Here is a 19,369-nt window from a genome sequence, read left to right on the forward strand (position 1 = left end):
GGAGATGGGTGGTACAGACAGACAGTCAGCCAGCACCTCCCCCTTCCCTTGTCCCGCAACCTTGCCTTGTCCTACAATAAATGTGACGGAGCTGAAGACAGAGAGTATGTGTCTGTGTGTGTGTTTGCTCATCAGACTTTGTATGTGTGTGTTTTCTCTTAAGACTCTGCGTGTGTGCAAAAATAGAGTTTTATTCCTATTTCTGTCTGCTCTGTAAATCCCACTTTGTGTGTGTGTGCGTTTAACTCTATGTGCTGTCAGCCATGAGGTGTGATTGTGTGTGTGTGTGGAGAGAGGGAGAGCTTGAGAGATGGAAACCATGCTGAGTGTGAGTAGAGGGCAGCACAGCTGAGCACTCTTTATCTCTGTCTATTCTCCCTGCCTCCCCTTCTCTCCCTCCTCACCTCCCTCTCGCTTTCTTTTCTCTCTTCACTTGTGTTTGCGCACTAGATGAACCAACATGGATTAGAGCAGTTTGGAACAGAGAGAATTGTGTTTTTCTGTGTGTATTCACGTACATATACTGTATCTTTGTGCGTGTAATAGATTGCAGCCTGTGGGTCTGTGTGTGTGTGTGAGTGTACTGGCTCTGGATGTGTGTGTTACTCTTGGGAAGAACTCAGTGTGTGTGGAGTGGAGTGGACAGAGTGGATCGTCAGTCTCTCCGTCAGTCAGGATGGTGCAGAGGTTCAGTTTACGCAGACAATACTCCAAGGTAAGACTGCTAACAGACTCCCACTCAGCTGTATAGTGACCCACTGAGCTAAACATAATACAGTACATTGACTTCATATTAGTCTGATCATTGGGGACCTGTGACATACTTCTAGTACCGGCTATCTGTGAGGTTATGGAAAAGTTGTCTCGCTCTGAGTCAATACTGTATTTCATGTGTCATGTAAAATCAAGTATTTTTCTCTATGATTCTTGATATCAAGTGTTAGGATATTTCAAGTGCATACTTTAAAAAGGTATGTACATCTGGTGTTACTGAATGTCTCTCTTTTTTCCATTCTAGTTCCATCTGTCTCTGTTAATCTGTCAAATATTTTCTGACTCCTATCACTGTGTTGATTCTCTATCTATCTATCTATCTATCTATCTATCTATCTATCTATCTATCTATCTCTGATCCTTGGTATTTGTGGTGTTGTGTCAGGTGTCTATGATCCTGCTACTGTATTTTTGTCTGGCAGGCGACCACCTCTGTCTACACCTGTTCTACATGCTATCCACTTACACCACCGTACACTACAGTATATTACCATACTCTACACTACAGTACATTACCGTACATTACACTACCGTACACTACAGCAAATTGCCATACAGTACACCACAGTACAGTACACTACACTACTATACACTGCAGTACACTACAGTACATTACCGTACAGTACAGTACAATACTGTACACTACCGCACACTACACTACTGTACACTACCGCACACTACTGTACATTACCATACACTACAGTATATTACTGTACACTACACTACCGTACATTACCATACATTATTGTACACTACAGTCCTCTCCAGTACACTTCCTTACAGTACAGTACAGTACATTACACTACCGTACACTACAGCAAATTGCCATACAGTACACCACAGTACACTACCGTACACTACACTACCATATACTACTATACACTGCAGTACATTACAGTACACTACCGTGCACTACACTACACTACCGTACACTACAGTACATTACCGTACAGTACAGTACACTACTGTACACTACCGCACACTACACTACTGTACATTACCATACACTACAGTATATTACCGTACACTACACTACCGTACATTACCATACATTATCGTACACTACAGTACTCTACACTACAGTACACTTCCTTACAGTACACTACAGTACATTCCCGTACAGTACATTACACTACCGTACACTACAGCACATTGCCATACAGTACACTACAGTACACTACCGTACACTACACTACCGTACAGTACACTACACTACCGTACACTACCGTACACTACCGTGCACTACAGTACATTACCGTACACTACACTACCATACACTACCGTACATTACCGTACAGTACACTACTGTACACTACCGCACACTACACTACTGTACATTACCATACACTACAGTATATTACCGTACACTACACTACCGTACATTACCATACATTATCGTACACTACAGTACTCTACACTACAGTACACTACAGTACATTACCGTACAGTACATTACACTACCTTACACTACAGCACATTGCCATACAGTACACTACAGTACACTACACTACCGTACACTACAGTACACTACACTACTGTACACTACACTACCGTACACTACAGTACACTACACTACCGTACACTACAGTACACTACCGTGCACTACAGTACATTACCGTACAGTACACTACCGTGCACTACAGTACACTACACTACCATACACTACTGTACACTACAGTACATTACCGTACACTACCGTATACTACCGTACACTACCGTGCACTACAGTACAGTCGTAAACACTTTGTATAAGACTCCATAGAGTAGAGTTTGACTTTCTACAGAATATGACTGTATGTCAGTGGAGGAAGGGCGGTTATGTTTTTGGTGTGTTTCGCACAACTTCATTAGGTAAAGAAGAATGGAACACGATTGTACTCTAGTGAAGTATGACTTATGGACTGATATCACTATAAAGTGACATGTTGACTCCAACGCTTCCCACAGTTGTGTCAAGTTGGCTGAATGTCCTGGGTGGTGGTCCATTCTTGATACACAAGGGAAACTTTTGAGCTTGAAAAACCCAGCAGCGTTGCAGTTCTTGACACACTCAAACCGGTGCGCCTGGCACCTACTACCATAACCCGTTCAAAGGCTCTTAAATCTTTTGTCTTTCCATTGACCCTCTTAATGGCACACGTACAAAAATCATGTCTCAATTGTCTCAAGGCTTAAAAATCATTATTTGGTGACATCAATAAGGGATCATAGCTTTCACCTGGGTGATTCTCATGAAACCAGTTATGTAGCACAGTTACACACTTACACAACTGTGATGCATATGTCAACTATCATTCTGAGGGCTAAGGAAACACATCTTATTTCAAATTCATTTGACATTTTTGCCAGAATTTTGTACATTTTCACCCAAAAGTCTCATTACTGAAATGCGTCTGGATTAAATTATCACCTCATTTTATAAAATTGTACTTTAGAAAAACCTAAGTTATTTGAATAAATAATGTGTTGTTGTAGTTTGTCCAAATATTATAAAAATGGTATACCAGTTGAATTTGACATTAAACTATAATATTTATTATGTACAAACACACAGTGTCTGTGAACATGCATCTCATTACCGTAACACTTTTTCAAGTTCCTGTAAAAACTCCAATCAGTTTTGACATGAAGTTTTATTCACCCATGATGCATCACCTAGAGGACTAGTAGATGTTCATTTATTTGCTTATATTCCTTCAGAATGAGGTTCTTATTCTCAAACGCCACCTTTACCCCACTTGGCCTTCTCATTTCTGTAACGGCTAAAAAGCTCAAATTGGGAAAAAGTCAGATTTAAATTTTATTATAATTTTATAGTTTCATTTGAAATATTTTTACTTTCAGTGTTATGTTTAACTCAGGCCTTTTCATTGGGGGAACAATGTTGAAAAAATATTAGATTGATTTGTTTATACATTTTTTTGGACTGTTAAGGTAATGTGTAACGGCGTTCTTCGTTTGTAGAAAGAGAGTCGGGCCGAAATGCAGCGTGGTGGTTACTCATGACTTTAATGAAAAAAAGCGATACATGAAATAACTATACAAATACAAAAACAACAAACGGAACGTGAAACCTAATTACAGCCTATCTGGTGAAACTACACAGAGACAGGAACAATCACCCATGAAATACAAAGTGAAACCCAGGCTACCTAAATACGGTTCCCAATCAGAGACAACGAGAATCACCTGACTCTGATTGAGAACCGCCTCAGGCAGCAAAACCTATGCAACACCCCTACTCAGCCGCAATCCCAATAACTACAAAACCCCAATACGAAATACAACAAAATAACCCCATGTCACACCCTGGCCTGACCAAATAATTAACGAAAACACAAAATACTAAGACCAAGGCGTGACAGAACCCCCCCCTAAGGTGCGGACTCCCGGACGCACCTCAAAACCATAGGGAGGGTCCGGGTGGGCGTCTGTCCATGGTGGCGGTTCGGAACGTGGACCCCACTCCATAAATGTCATAGTTCCTCCCCCTCGCGTCCTGGGATAATCCACCCTCGCTGCCGACCATGGCCTAATAGTCCTCACCCAGAACCCCACTGAACTGAGGAGCAGCTCGTGACTGAGGGGCAGCTCGGGACTGAGGGGCAGCTCGGGACTGAGGGGCAGCTCGGGACTGAGGGGCAGCTCGGGACTGAGGGGCAGCCCGGGACTGAGGGGCAGCCCGGGACTGAGAGAAAGCCCAGTACTGAGAGGAAGCCCAGTACTGAGAGGAAGTCCAGTACTGAGAGGAAGTCCAGTACTGAGATGAAGCTCAGGTAGGTAGCCGGCTCCGGTAGATCCTGGCTGGCTGGCGGATCTGGAAGATTCTGGTTGACTAGCAGATCTGGAAGATTCTGGTTGACTGGCAGATCTGGAAGAGACTGGTTGACTGGCAGATCTGGAAGAATCTGGTTGACTGGCAGATCTGGAAGATCATGGCTGACTGGCGGATCTAGCTGCTCCATGCAGACTGACAGCTCCTTGCAGACTGACAGCTCTGGCTGCTTCTTACAGACTGACAGCTCTGACTGCTCCATGCAGGCTGACAGCTCTGACTGCTCTATGCAGGCTGACAGCTCAGGCTGCTTCATGCAGACTGACAGCTCTGGCTGCTTCATACAGACTGACAGCTCTGACTGCTCCATGCAGGCTGACAGCTCTGACTGCTCCGTGCAGGCTGACAGCACCCTGCAGACTGGCAGCTCCTTGCAGACTGACAGCTCCTTGCAGACTGGCAGCTCTTTGCAGACTGACAGCTCTGGCTGCTTCATGCAGACTGACAGCTCTGGCTGCTTCATGCAGACTGACAGCTCAGGCTGCTCCGAACAGGCAGGAGGTTCCGGCAGCGCTGTAGAGGAGGAGGGCTCTGATAGCGCTGAATAGGCGGGAGACTCCGACAGCACAGGAGGGAAGGAAGGCTCTGATAGCGCTGAACAGACAGGAGACTCCAGCAGCGCTGTAGAGGAGGAAGGCTCTGATAGCGCTGAACAGGCGGGAGACTCCGACAGCACAGGAGAGGCAAGGCGCACTGTAGGCCTGATGCGTGGTGCTGGCACTGGTGATACTGGATCGAGGACACGCACAGGAAGCCTGGTGCGGGGAGCTGCTACCGGAGGACTGGTGTGTGGAGGTGGCTCTGGATAGACCGGACCGTGCAGGCGCACTGGAGCTCTTGAGCACCGAGCCTGCCCAACCTTACCTGGCTCGATGCCCACTCTAGCCCGGCCAATACGAAGGGCTGGTATGAACCGCACCGGGCTATGCACCCGCACTGGAAACACCGTGCGCTCCATAGCATAACACAGTGCCTGCCCGGTCTCTCTAGCCCACCGGTAAGCACAGGGAGTTTGCGCAGGTCTCCTACCTGGCGTAGCCATACTCCCTGTAAGCCCCCCCCCCCAATCATTTTTTTGGGCTGCTTTTCGGGCTTCCATCCGCGTCGCCGTGCTGCCTCCTCATACCAGCGCCTCTCCGCTTTTTCCACCTCCAGTTCTTCCTTGGGACGGCGATATTCTCCAGGCTGAGCCCAGGGTCCTTTTCCGTCTAATATCTCCTCCCAAGTCCAGAAGTCCTTTGATCGCTGCTCCCCTTAACAGGGAGAGTAGGCTCAGGTCTGACTCCTGACTCTGCTACTCTCTCCCTGAGCCCTCCCCCAATACATTTCCGGGGGTGACTCTCGGGTCTCTTTCTGCGCCGCCGTGTCTTTCTCTCCGACTCCATTCTCCTATAGCCCTCTTCGCACTGCTCCAGCGAATCCCAGGCGGGCTCCGGCACTCTCTCTGGGTCGACCACGTAGTATACTCCATACCTCTGCTGTCCATAACGTCTTCCCATGTCCATTCTCCGAATAATTCATCCTCCTTTCGCTGCTCATGCTGTCGCTGCCTGTTACCACGCCACTCGGTCCGTGTGTGGTGGGTGATTCTGTAACGGCGTTCTTCGTTTGTAGAAAGAGAGTCGGGCCGAAATGCAGCGTGGTGGTTACTCATTACTTTTTAATGAAAAAAAGCGATACATGAAATAACTATACAAAAACAACAAACGGAACGTGAAAACCTAATTACAGCCTATACAACACCCCTACTCAGCCGCAATCCCAATAACTACAAAATAAACCCATGTCACACCCTGGCCTGACCAAATAATTAACGAAAACACAAAATACTAAGACCAAGGCGTGACATAATGAGAATTTTGTGGAAATGGTTGTAAAATGCTAAAAACAATAATAATTATGAAGTAGAGATCCTAATCTCAGTGATATAAGAGGACAGTTCATGAAAAATGAGACTTGAAAATGTTTGGGTCAAATGGCAGTTTGGTGAGAATGACCCACCTGAATTCACCTGGTCAGTCTATGTCATGGAAAGAGCAGGTGTTCCCTAATGTTTTGTACACTCAGTATATATTAATGCACATTTAGTGTTTAGTCCGCTGCCCTCCACGTGTCCTGCATGTTGTTTATCTTATCCTCTGTCTTAAAGTGCCGTAATGCAGGACAACACTTACTGATTAAGTGAAGTTAAAGGTATGACTGTTGTACTGTGTACTGGGTAGGTAGTGTGTTGCTGGTGTGTTGTATAGTGTGTACTGGGTAGGTAGTGTGTTGCTGGTGTGTTGTATAGTGTGTACTGGGTAGGTAGTGTGTTGCTGGTGTGTTGTATAGTGTTTACTGGGTAGGTAGTGTGTTGCTGGTGTGTTGTACAATGTGTACTGGGTAGGTAGTGTGTTGCTGGTGTGTTGTATAGTGTGTACTGGGTAGGTAGTGTGTTGCTGGTGTGTTGTACAATGTGTACTGGGTAGGTAGTGTGTTGCTGGTGTGTTGTATAGTGTGTACTGGCTAGGTAGTGTGTTGCTGGTGTGTTGTATAGTGTGTTGCTGGTGTGTTGTATAGTGTGTACTGGGTAGGTAGTGTGTTGCTGGTGTGTTGTATAGTGTGTACTGGGTAGGTAGTGTGTTGCTGGTGTGTTGTATAGTGTGTACTGGGTAGGTAGTGTGTTGCTGGTGTGTTGTATAGTGTGTACTGGGTAGGTAGTGTGTTGCTGGTGTGTTGTATAGTGTGTACTGGCTAGGTAGTGTGTTGCTGGTGTGTTGTATAGTGTGTACTGGCTAGGTAGTGTGTTGCTGGTGTGTTGTATAGTGTGTACTGGGTAGGTAGTGTGTTGCTGGTGTGTTGTATAGTGTGTACTGGGTAGGTAGTGTGTTGCTGGTGTGTTGTACAATGTGTACTGGGTAGGTAGTGTGTTGCTGGTGTGTTGTATAGTGTGTACTGGCTAGGTAGTGTGTTGCTGGTGTGTTGTATAGTGTGTACTGGGTAGGTAGTGTGTTGCTGGTGTGTTGTATAGTGTGTACTGGGTAGGTAGTGTGTTGCTGGTGTGTTGTATAGTGTGTACTGGGTAGGTAGTGTGTTGCTGGTGTGTTGTACAATGTGTACTGGGTAGGTAGTGTGTTGCTGGTGTGTTGTATAGTGTGTACTGGGTAGGTAGTGTGTTGCTGGTGTGTTGTATAGTGTGTACCGGGTAGGTAGTGTGTTGCTGGTGTGTTGCTGGTGTGTTGTATAGTGTGTACTGAGTAAGCAGTGTGTTGCTGGTGTGTTACAGACTGTGATCTTGGCTGTTCCAGTGTGTTGAGTGCTAGTATTAGCTGCGTTAATAGCCATCTGTAATGTGGCTGGTGCCTGTGAGAGTCATTACAAGGTGTCCACTACTGATTAACTGATTGATGATACTCTATATCTTGGCATTCTCTAACTGTGTGTGCAGGCACACACACACATGCACACGTTAATAATGCCAGACCCAGGCTGTGATCCCACTCTCTGACGGTGTCTGAGAGAGAGTTGGGAAATGCAAAGAACACATTTCCAAATCACACATGCGTGACATGTACATGTGTGAAATAGGACAAATATAAGCCCCCACACACACATTGTCTAGCAGAATGGCCTGCAGGCGGCTGAGGATTCCAGTTTGATGGAGTGGAGGGGTCTGGTCTTCTCTCTCACTTGAGCTGCTTGGGGAGAGAGGGATGGGTAGGGGTAGTGAGATGGAGGGAAGGGGAGGAGGGAAAGAGGGATGGGTAGGGGTAGTGAGATGGAGGGAAGGGGAGGAGGGAAAGAGGGATGGGTAGGGGTAGTGAGATGGAGGGAAGGGGAGGAGGGAAAGAGGGATGGGGAGGGGTAGTGAGATGGAGGGAAGGTGAGGAGGGAAAGAGGGATGGGGAGGGGTAGTGAGATGGAGGGAAGGGGAGGAGGGAAAGAGGGATGGGGAGGGGTAGTGAGATGGAGGGAAGGTGAGGAGGGAAAGAGGGATGGGGAGGGGTAGTGAGATGGAGGGAAGGTGAGGAGGGAAAGAGGGATGGGGAGGGGAGGGGTAGTGAGATGGAGGGAAGGTGAGGAGGGAAAGAGGGATTGGGAGGGGTAGTGAGATGGAGGGAAGGTGAGGAGGGATGGGGAGGGGTAGTGAGATGGAGGGAAGGTGAGGAGGGAAAGGGGGATGGGGAGGGGTAGTGAGATGGAGGGAGAGAGGGATGGGGAGGGGTAGTGAGATGGAGGGAGAGAGGGATGGGGAGGGGTAGTGAGATGGAGGGAGAGAGGGATGGGGAGGGGTAGTGAGATGGAGGGAATGGGAGGAGGGAGAAGGTGTGTTAGGGAAGAGTGTTTTTTCAGGTTTATAAAGAAAAATGGGTCGCTTTGGGAGGGGTCTATGTATTATTGAGTGGAGATGAAAAGGCAGTCATACCTCGAGGGTAGATCCTCCCTCTGGTGTGTGTGTGTGTGTGTGTGTGTTAGTCTGGGGGGGAGGGGTAAAGCCTCCTCAGGCCGTTTCTGCAGACGTCTGCTCATCTCGCCCCTCAGAGAGAGCAGGATTATGGAAAATATTATTATTTGGAACCCAACCCTCCGTCCTCTCCCACCCCTTTAGACCACCTGTCCACCTGCTACTTTATCCTCAACCACTGGGTTATTCTACTCTGTTATTTATCATTAACCACAGTTTATAAAGTAGTCATACCGTATTTTGAAAAATCACGACAGCTGTAATGGAAACAAGACGTTTCGGTACATTTTAATAAATGCCAACAGATAGTTTGTATGTTGGTAATTTTGTGTCTGTAAAGATAATTACGCGACAAATGCTGGTGGAAACTCTTTTATGCTCAAGTATTGATATAATAACCATCATATCGAAGTGAACTTGGAGTCACGCGATGATATGGCGTGTGGTCCTCCCACTACGATTTGGGAAACCATGCAGTTTATTCAACTACAGATGAAATCAATGATGATGAACTTCACAGGGTGGTGAAAGTGCACGGTGATGAGCTTGGTGCTCCTTTCCAATAAATATATACTAATTCTGGTGACATGATGATCGATGTTTGACTGCCGTTTCACAAATAAGAATATTCTCGCTCTTAAATCAATAATAATCTCATGTAGACTAGCCTTCCCACACCGTATTTGATAGCTGTTGGCTAGAACATATGTGCCAAGACCAGATAAGCACATTTGCTATTTAATGCACGTTGTTGTGACAAAACTATTAGTAGAGTTGAAAATACGATGGAAACATTGAAATGTAGACTTTTATTCGGAACATGAAAACGAAAGCCAAACAGTACATTTTGTGTGCACTACAGTATGTCATCACGCTCGGATTTGTATCCACAACCAGTCAGTTTGGTGGAAACAACACTGGTGGGAAAATATGCAGATTTTGTTGATGCAGATTTTTGAATATTTGCATGAAAATCTGCTGCCAATTGGATGAAACCTTAGCTATTGTCTCAGTGAGAACATACACTAGAATAGGCATACATAAATGTATGCAGTATTATTTAGAATAGCAGCTTTAGTACCATTCAATCATGTCCAGGAGTAATAAACACCTCGTATCTAGGAGTAATAAACACCTCGTATCTAGGAGTAATAAACACCTCGTATCTAGGAGTAATAAACACCTCGTATCTAGGAGTAATAAACACCTCGTATCTAGGAGTAATAAACACCTCGTATCTAGGAGTAATAAACACCTCGTATCTAGGAGTAATAAACACCTCGTATCTAGGAGTAATAAACACCTCGTATCTAGGAGTAATAAACACCTCGTATCTAGGTGTAATAAGGTCCAGCTATAATCTACTTCAGCTCATCCCAACTGCACACACACACAGCCACTGCCCTCTTTCTAAAAGCCTGTAGATGCTGGTTACATAAACAACAGTTTGTTCTCTCTGCTTACCTACATTATTATTCAAAAGAGAGAACCTGATGTCCATAACTACAGGCCTCCTGGTCCGGTGCTTCGTATTGTTTAGGATGGATGTTTGGAACTGGTCATGGAGAGCCACAGTGTGCACAGGCTTCTGTTCTAGCAGAGTTCTAACACACACACAGCCTTTCCACTATAGGGAGCCAGGTTTTCCTGTGTCTACCCTTCTCAATGGCAAGGCTGTTCTCACTGAGCCTGTACGGTTTTTCTAAGGTTTTGATCAGTCACCATGGTCAAATAGTTAGCCATGGTGTACTGTCAATTTAGGGCCAGATAGCACTGCATTTAGCTTTGTGCTTGTGTTTCCCAATAGGTCATGTATTTTTGTTTGGACTGTGTTGTAATTTGGTTTGTTCTGATTGATTGGATGTTCTGGTCCTGAAGCTTGGTGTGTTAGTTAAAGAGGTTTGTGAACTGAGCCCCAGGACCACCACTCTCCTGCTCCGGTACTCCCGACTTCACCGGTCTACCGACCACCACTCCTGGCATCCCACATCTAGCAACCATCATTACACACACCTTCTCCCCATCGTTACGCACACCTTCTCCCCATCGCTACGCACACCTTCTCCCCATCGCTAAGCACACCTTCTCCCCATCGTTAAGCACACCTTCTCCCCATCGTTACGCACACATTCTCCCCATCGTTACGCACAACTTCTCCCCATTGTTACGCACACCTTCTCCCCATCGTTACGCACACCTTCTCCCCATCGCTAAGCACACCTTCTCCCCATCGTTATGCACACATTCTCCCCATCGTTACGCACACATTCTCCCCATCGTTACGCACAACTTCTCCCCATCGTTACGCACACCTTCTCCCCATCGTTACGCACACCTTCTCCCCATCGCAACTTCTCCCCAGCACAACTTCTCCCCATCGTTACGCACACCTTCTCCCCATCGTTACGCACACCTTCTCCCCATCGTTACGCACACCTTCTCCCCATCGTTACGCACACCTTCTCCCCATCGTTACGCACACCTTCTCCCCATCGTTACGCACACCTTCTCCCCATCGTTACGCACACCTTCTCCCCATCGTTACGCACACCTTCTCCCCATCGTTACGCACACCTTCTCCCCATCGTTACGCACACCTTCTCCCCATCGTTACGCACACCTTCTCCCCATCGTTACGCACACCTTCTCCCCATCGTTACTCACACATTCTCCCCATCGTTACGCACACATTCTCCCCATCGTTACGCACACCTTCTCCCCATCGTTACGCACACCTTCTCCCCATCGTTACGCACACCTTCTCCCCATCGTTACGCACATCTCCCCATCGTTAGGAACAGCACACCTCCCCATCGTTACGCACACCTTGAAATAGGAACAGCCCTCAGCTTTCTATTCCACTAGGCTTGAAATACACCTTCTCCCCATAGGAACGTTATGCACACCTTCTCCCCATCTAGGTGAAATAGGAACAGACTCTCAGCTTTCTTCCACTAGGCTTGAAATAGGAACAGGACTCTCAGCTTTCTATTTCACTAGGCTTGAAATAGGAACAGCACTCTCAGCTTTCTATTCCACTAGGCTTGAAATAGCAATAGCACTTTCAGCTTTCTATTCCACTAGGCTTGAAATAGGAACAGGAGTCTCAGCTTTCTATTCCACTAGGCTTGAAATAGGAACAGGACTCTCAGCTTTCTATTCCACTAGGCTTGAAATAGGAACAAGACTCTCAGCTTTCTATTCCACTAGGCTTGAAATAGGAACAGGACTCTCAGCTTTCTATTCCACTAGGCTTGAAATAGGAATAGCACTTTCAGCTTTCTATTCCACTAGGCTTGAAATAGGAACAGCACTCTCAGCTTTCTATTCCACTAGGCTTGAAATAGGAACAGCACTCTCAGCTGTCTATTCCACTAGGCTTGAAATAGCAGCCCTTTTAGAGTTATTGTCATACTCTGCTCTCAGAAACAGGAGGCTGGTGAGGGGAGGACGGCTCATAATAAAAGATTGAATGGACTATGATCAAACACAACCTGTGCTGGTTAGGAAGATGTTTTGAGTGTGTTTAGCTCTCTGGTGCTCCAGATATGAATCATATCTTGTAGACTGTTATATATGTGTGTGTGGATGTTGTGTGTGCGCGTACGTGCATGTGCGTCGTCTGTTCTCCGTGGGAAAAAAACACTTTGCTGTTTCCTGTGGTGGAGGTGCAGATGAGCGGAAGTTTCACATTCAGTGTTAGTCAGGTCGTTCCATGTCATTTCAGCAAACCACCATCTCAGATTGTTGTGAAATTATTTCTGTAGTTAGAAACAGATAAGATTAGCATTCATGCATCCTTATTTGTTGATATCTGAGAAATTACTGATTGCACCCAAATTGGCAATCAATAAACTTAATTTCTCAGAGATCAAATCATCTTTAAACAAAATAATGTTCATCATATTTCCACAGAACACAAGACTGAGCTGCATGCAGCAGCAGAGGATATACTGTAGTAAACTGTAATCTCTCTATGTGTGTGTTTCTCTCTCTCTCTTTCTTTCTTTCTCTCTGTGTTTCTCTCTCGCTTTCTCTTTCTCTCTCTTCTCTCTCTTTCTCTCTCTTTCTTTCTTTCTCTCTCTTTCTCTCTTTCTCTCTCTCTACCTCTGTCTCTCTCTATCTATTTATCTCTCTACCTCTGTCGCTCTGTTTCTCTATATATTTATTTCTCTCTGTTTCTCTCTGTTTTTCTCTCTCTCTTTCTGTCAATTTAATTAAATTTGCTTTATTGGCATGACGTTTATTTTTTAAATTTGTATTATTTTACCTTTTATTTAACTAGGCAAGTCAGTTAAGAACAAATTCTTATTTACAATGACGACCTACCAAAAGACAAAAGACCTCCTGCGGGGACGGGGGCTGGGATTTAAAAAACAAAACAAATGTTTAAATAAATATAGGACAAAATACACATCACGACAAGAGAGAGACAACACAACACTCTTTAAAGAGAGACCCAAGGCATGGCAGCAACACATGACAACAACATGGTAGCAACACAACGTGGTATCAGCACAAAACATGGTACAAACATTGTTGGGCACAGACAACAGCACAAAGGGCAAGGAGGTAGAGACAACAAAACATCACGCAAAGCAGACACAACTGCCAGTAAGAGTGTCTATGATTGAGTCTTTGAATGAAGAGATTGAGATAAAACTGTCCAGTTTGAGTGTTTGTTGCAGCTCATTCCAGACGCTAGCTGCAGCGAACTGAAAAGACAAGCGACCCAGGGATATGTGTGCTTTGGGGACCTTTAACAGAATGTGACTGGCAGAATGGGTGTTGTATGTGGAGGATGAGGGCTGCAGTAGATATCTCAGATAGGGGGAGTGGGGCCTAAGAGGGTTTTATAAATAGCATCAACCAGTGGGTCTTGCGACATGTATACAGAGATGACGAGTTTACAGAAGACTATAGAGTGCAGTGATGTGTCCTATAAGGAACATTGGTAGCAAAACTGATGGCCGAATGGTAAAGAACGTCTCGTCGCTCGAGAGCACCCTTACCTGCTGATCTATAAATTATGTCTCCGTAATCTAGCATGGGTAGGATGGTCATCTGGATCAGGGTTAGTTTGGCAGCTGGGGTGAAAGAGGAGTCATTTAACTTTAGCCTACATTTTCGATATGTGCTGAGAGAAGGACAGTGTACCGTCTAGCCATACTCCCGAATACTTGTATGAAGTGACTACCTCAAGCTCTAAACCCTCAGAGGTAGTAATCACACCTTTGGGGAGAGGGGCATTCTTCTTACCAAACCAAATGCCTTTGTTTTAGAGGTGTTCAGAACAATGTTAAGGGTAGAGAACACTTGTTGGACACTAAGGAAGCTTTGTTGTAGAGCATTTAATACAAAATCTGCATATAAATGGATGAGAGAGCTTCCTACTGCCTGAGCTATGTTTTTGATGTAAATTGAGAAGAGCGTGGGGCCTAGGATTGAGCCTTGGGGTACTCCCTTGGTGACAGGCAGTGGCTGAGACAGCAGATTTTCTGACTTTATACACTGCACTCTTTGAGAGCGGTAGTTAGCAAACCAGGCCAAAGACCCCTCAGAGACACCAATATTCCTTAGCCAGCCCACAAGAATAGAATGGTCTACCATATCAAAAGCTTTGGCCAATTCAATAAAAATAACAGCACAACATTGCTTAGAATCAAGGACATTGGTGTAATCATTGAGGACCTTTAAGGTTGCAGTGACACATCCATAACCTGAGCAGGAACCAGATTGCATACCAGAGAGAATACTATAGACATCAAGAAAGCCAGTCAGTTGATTATTGACAAGTTTTTCCAACACTTTTAATAAACAGGGCAAAATAGAAATAGGCCAATAACAGTTAGGATCAGCTGTATCTCCCCCTTTAAATAAAGGACAAACCGTGACTGTCTTCCAAGCATTGTTTTGACCGTTGGTAACAATGACATAAAAAATGTATATATTTCCAAAGCTTACTTTGGATATTTACAATATTAAAATAATAAGAATCCAAATTGTCAACGGGACAACAGTATCAACAATAACCAAGTGTCAAAATAACCAGACATTGAACAATAACAATAAGCATACAGTAGAGGACATGTGCAGGTTCATTGGTCTGTCAGACTGTCCCTCAGATTTTTTTGAATGGCATAGAATGCCCTGCTTGCTTTCTCTCTCAGCTCATTCACTGCATCATTAAGGTGTCCAGTTGAGCATATTTTTAAACCTTATGTAATTGTAGTGTGTGCAGCAATACTCTATATATTTTGTATCAATTGAGAACTTTGGTCTAATTCCCTGAGATCTGGATCTTCTCTCGAAAATCATTATTTTAGTCATTACTTTTTGGCGTTTACTGCCCGGGCACAGGTCTGGCAGTACGGCTCTAGCAAGTCCAGGCTCTGCTGTAGGCCATGTGCTGTGGGTGACAGCAGGCATCAGTCATCTGCAAAAAGTAGGCATTTAACCTCTGAATTGTGGAGACTAACACCAGGGGCTGAGGATTTTTCTAGAATAGTGGCCAATTCGTTGATGAAATAATGAAGAGTGCAGGGCTCAGATTGCAACCCTGGTGAAGGCCTTGCCCCTGGTTAAAGAATTCTGTTATTTTCCTTCCAGTTTTAATGCCGCACGTATTGATATAATTATATCATATGATTTACCCCTACACCACTTTCAATAACTTTGTAGAACAGTCCTGTATGCCAAATAGAATCAAATGCTTTTTGGATGTCAATAAAGCAAGCATATATTTTGGTATTATTTTAGTGGACATGTTTATCTATCTGAGTTTGTAGGGTGTAAATATGATCAGTCGAGCGATGTTTTGGTATAAATCCAATTTGGCTTTTACTCAAGACATTGTGCTTATTAAGGAAGTTTAGAACTTCCTTAATAAGTGATCATAACTGACCTAAACATGGATTTTTTTACTGGGAAGAAATGTCAGGAATTGTGAAAAACTGAGTTGAACTGTTTTTGGCTAAAGTGTATGTAAACTTCCGACTTCAACTGTATATTCTTATTTGTTGAACAAGTAAACTTTTAGTAGAATAGGTGTGTGTGTGTGTGCGTGTGCGTGTGCGTGTGTTTAGTGCAGATGTATTGAAGGAGCTGTTTAATCTCACTCAATCCTACAGGGTTCTCCCGTCCTCTGACGACCTCTGCGTAGCTGCACTGGTCCTGCTGTTGGGCCCTGCGGAGTGGAGGGGGGTCAGGACTGGGCCGTGGTGTTTCCTCTCTGGTCTGGTAGATGTGGTGGTCTGGTGAGGGGTAGTAGGCTGGGCCCTGTCCAGTCTGGCTAAGCCGATGGAAGAGGTGATGCTCTGGTGGTGGGTGGGGCCTGTGGGATGCTTTGGGTCTGGTGGGGCGTTGAGGGGGCCTGGGGCTCCTTGGTTGTGCAGTGGTCTGATAGGGGTCTCTGGGTGGTCCTCTGTCTAGTGCGGTATGGGGTGCGCTGGTTCTGGTTAGGCGTTGAGGGGGCCTGGGGCTTCTTGGTGGTGCAGTGGTCTGGTAGGGGTCTCTGGGTGGTCCTCTGTCCAGTGCGGCATGGGGTGTTTGTCTACCAACTGCCACGTCCTTTAGAGACTTGGCAAACATCCCTACTGTCTGCTTCCTTAGGTGGGAGTGGTCGTGCAGATGCTCTGGGGTGATTGTTTGGTTGGTGAGCAACGTACATGTTCGGGAGTAGGCCACACCCTCTGGTGATGTCAGCGTTGACTTTCTGAATGGTACGGGGATGAAAGTCTTTGCAGGGCAGCAGAGTGGAGATGGTGATGTGGGAGTTGGGGAAGCATTCAGAGGCCCTCTCTGCTACTCTGTTCACCAGGCTGCCTACTCTCTCCTGCTCCTCTCGCAGGTTGTTGGTGCCTGTGTGAATAATAATGTGGCCTGGTGTGCCAAAGTCAGCCTGGGACAGGATGTGGAGTGCATCCTGTGTTTTTGGGTACCGTATTTTGGACACCTTGTGGTGGGGGAAGGGTTTAAACACTGTTTCCCATGCTTGTTCAATGAACCATAAACAATTAATGAGCATGCACATGTGGAAAGGTCGTTAAGACACTTACAGCTTACAGCTGGTAGGCAATTAAGGTCACAGTTATGAAAACTTTGGACACTAAAGAGGCCTTTCTACTGACTCTGGAAAACACCAAAAGAAAAGATACCCAGGGTCCCTGCTCATCTGCATGAATGTGCCTTAGGCATGCTGTAAGGAGGCATGAGGACTGCAGATGTGAACAGGGCAATAAATTACAATGTCAGTGCTGTAAGGCGCCTAAGACATACTCACAGTGGCAGACCACATGTAACAAGACCTGAACAGGACCGGTAAATCCGAACATCACACCTGCAGGACAGGTACAAGATGGCAACAACAACTGCCCGAGTTACACCAGGAACGTACAATCCCTCCATCAGTGCTCAGACTGTCCGCAATAGGCTGAGAGAGGCTGGACTGAGAGCTTGTAGGCCTGTTGTAAGGAAGGTCCTCACCAGACATCACCGGCAACAACGTCGCCTATGGCCCAAAGCCACCGTCACTGGACCAGACAGGACTGGCAATAAGTGCTCTTCACTGACGAGTCGCAGTTTTGTCTCACCAGGGGTGATGGCCGGATTTGCGTTTATCGTTGAAGGAATGCACGTTACAGCGAGGCCTGTACTCTGGAGCGGGATCGATTTGGAGGTGGAGGGTTCGTCCTGGTCTGGGGCGGTGTGTCACAGCATCATCGACTGAGCTTGTTGTCATTGCAGGCAATCCCAACACTGTGCGTTACAGAGAAGACATCCTCCTCCCTCATGTGGTATCCTTCCTGTAGGCTCATCCTGACATGACCCTCCAGCATGACAATGCCACCAGCCATACTGCTCGTTCTGTGCGTGATTTCCTGCAAGACGGGAATGTCAGTGTTCTGCCATGGCCAGCGAAGAGCCTGGATCTCAACTCCATTGAGCACGTCTGGGACCTGTTGGATCGGAGGGTGAGGGCTAGGGCAGTTCCCCCCAGAATGTCCGGGAACTTGCAGGTGCCTTGGTGGAAGAGTGGGGTAACATCTCACAGCAAGAACTGGCAAATCTGGTGCAGTCGATGAGGAGGAGATGCACTGCAGTACTGCAGTACTTAATGCAGCTGGTGGCCACACCAGATACTGACTGTTACTTTTGATTTTGACCCCCTCCCCTTTGTTCAAGGACTCATTATTAAATTTATGTTCGTCACATTTCTGTGGAACTTGTTCAGTTTGTCTCAATTGAATCTTGTTATGTTCATACAAAAATTTTATGTTTGCTGAAAATAAATGTAGTTAACAGTGAGAGGACATTTATTTTTTTGCTGAGTTTATTTGCAGTGGTGGCCATGTCAGTGTGCTGCTGCTAAATGCATATAGGGTTTTTGTGTTTGTGAAGTGTTGCCCCAGCCTGTTTAATCAGGCTGCTGAATAGTCAGCAGTAATTACCCATATAGGCCAACGCCCTCACCATGGCATCCTACATTAGTATGCAGACACCACAGTGTGAACAGATTACACACATGCAAATACTGTACACACACTGTTACCATGCAAATTTACATGCACCACACTGTGCATATGCAAATGAACACCCCCCAAGAGATGAGTGGAGGGGTGGAATGAAGGAGAGATGAGGGGACAGATAGGTCAATTAAAGGAGAGGTGGAGCACATCAGAGTAATGATCAGATAGTGAGGGACTACTGCAGTAGATTAGAAGCATGGAAGGAGGGATAAGAGCAGCAGATTTGAGAGAGGTGGAATGGAGGGAGGGAGTGGTGAAGTAGAGTTGATATGTGAGAGGAGTGGAGGGAGGAGTAGAAGGGAGAGGGGAGGGAGTGGAGAAGTGTTATAATAGCAGTGTAAGGAAGAGGGGAGGGAGGGATGGAGAGATGGGAGGGAGGGATCGAGGGATGGAGAGATGGGGAGCGAGGGAGGGAGGGGTGGGGAGGGATGGAGAGATGGGAAGGGAGGGAGGGAGAGATGGGGAGTGAGGGAGGGCGAGATGGGGTGGGAGGGATGGAGAGATGGGGAGCGAGGGAGGGAGAGATGGGGAGGGAGGGATGGAGAGATGGGGAGCGAGGGATGGAGAGATGGGGAGGGAGGGATGGAGAGATGGGGAGGGAGGGATGGAGAGATGGGGAGGGAGGGATGGAGAGATGGGGAGCGAGGGAGGAGAGATGGGGAGGGAGGGATGGAGAGATGGGGATGGAGAGATGGGGAGCGAGGGATGGAGAGATGGGGAGGGAGGGATGGAGAGATGGGGAGCGAGGGAGGGAGAGGTGGGGGGAGGGAGGGATGGAGAGATGGGGAG

General features: G+C 46.2%; 1 protein-coding gene across 3 annotated transcripts in view; it reads left to right on the top strand.

Moving 5' to 3' along the window:
* The window catches only part of LOC118359609 (transmembrane and coiled-coil domains protein 1-like), a 108,638-nt gene that overhangs the window by 42,485 nt on the left and 46,784 nt on the right, over window positions 1–19,369 (top strand). The window contains exon 1 of one of the 3 annotated variants that reach the window (XM_035738148.2): window positions 96–715. The exons of the other annotated variants lie outside the window; for them this stretch is intronic. Coding sequence (XP_035594041.1) covers window positions 677–715 — 39 coding nt within the window. The 5' untranslated portion in view covers window positions 96–676. Of the gene's footprint in view, window positions 1–95; window positions 716–19,369 lie in introns of those variants that run through there. 3 annotated transcript variants of the gene reach the window in all.

The sequence above is a fragment of the Oncorhynchus keta genome, chromosome 27, assembly GCF_023373465.1.
Source record: "Oncorhynchus keta strain PuntledgeMale-10-30-2019 chromosome 27, Oket_V2, whole genome shotgun sequence".
Lineage (NCBI taxonomy): Eukaryota > Metazoa > Chordata > Actinopteri > Salmoniformes > Salmonidae > Oncorhynchus > Oncorhynchus keta.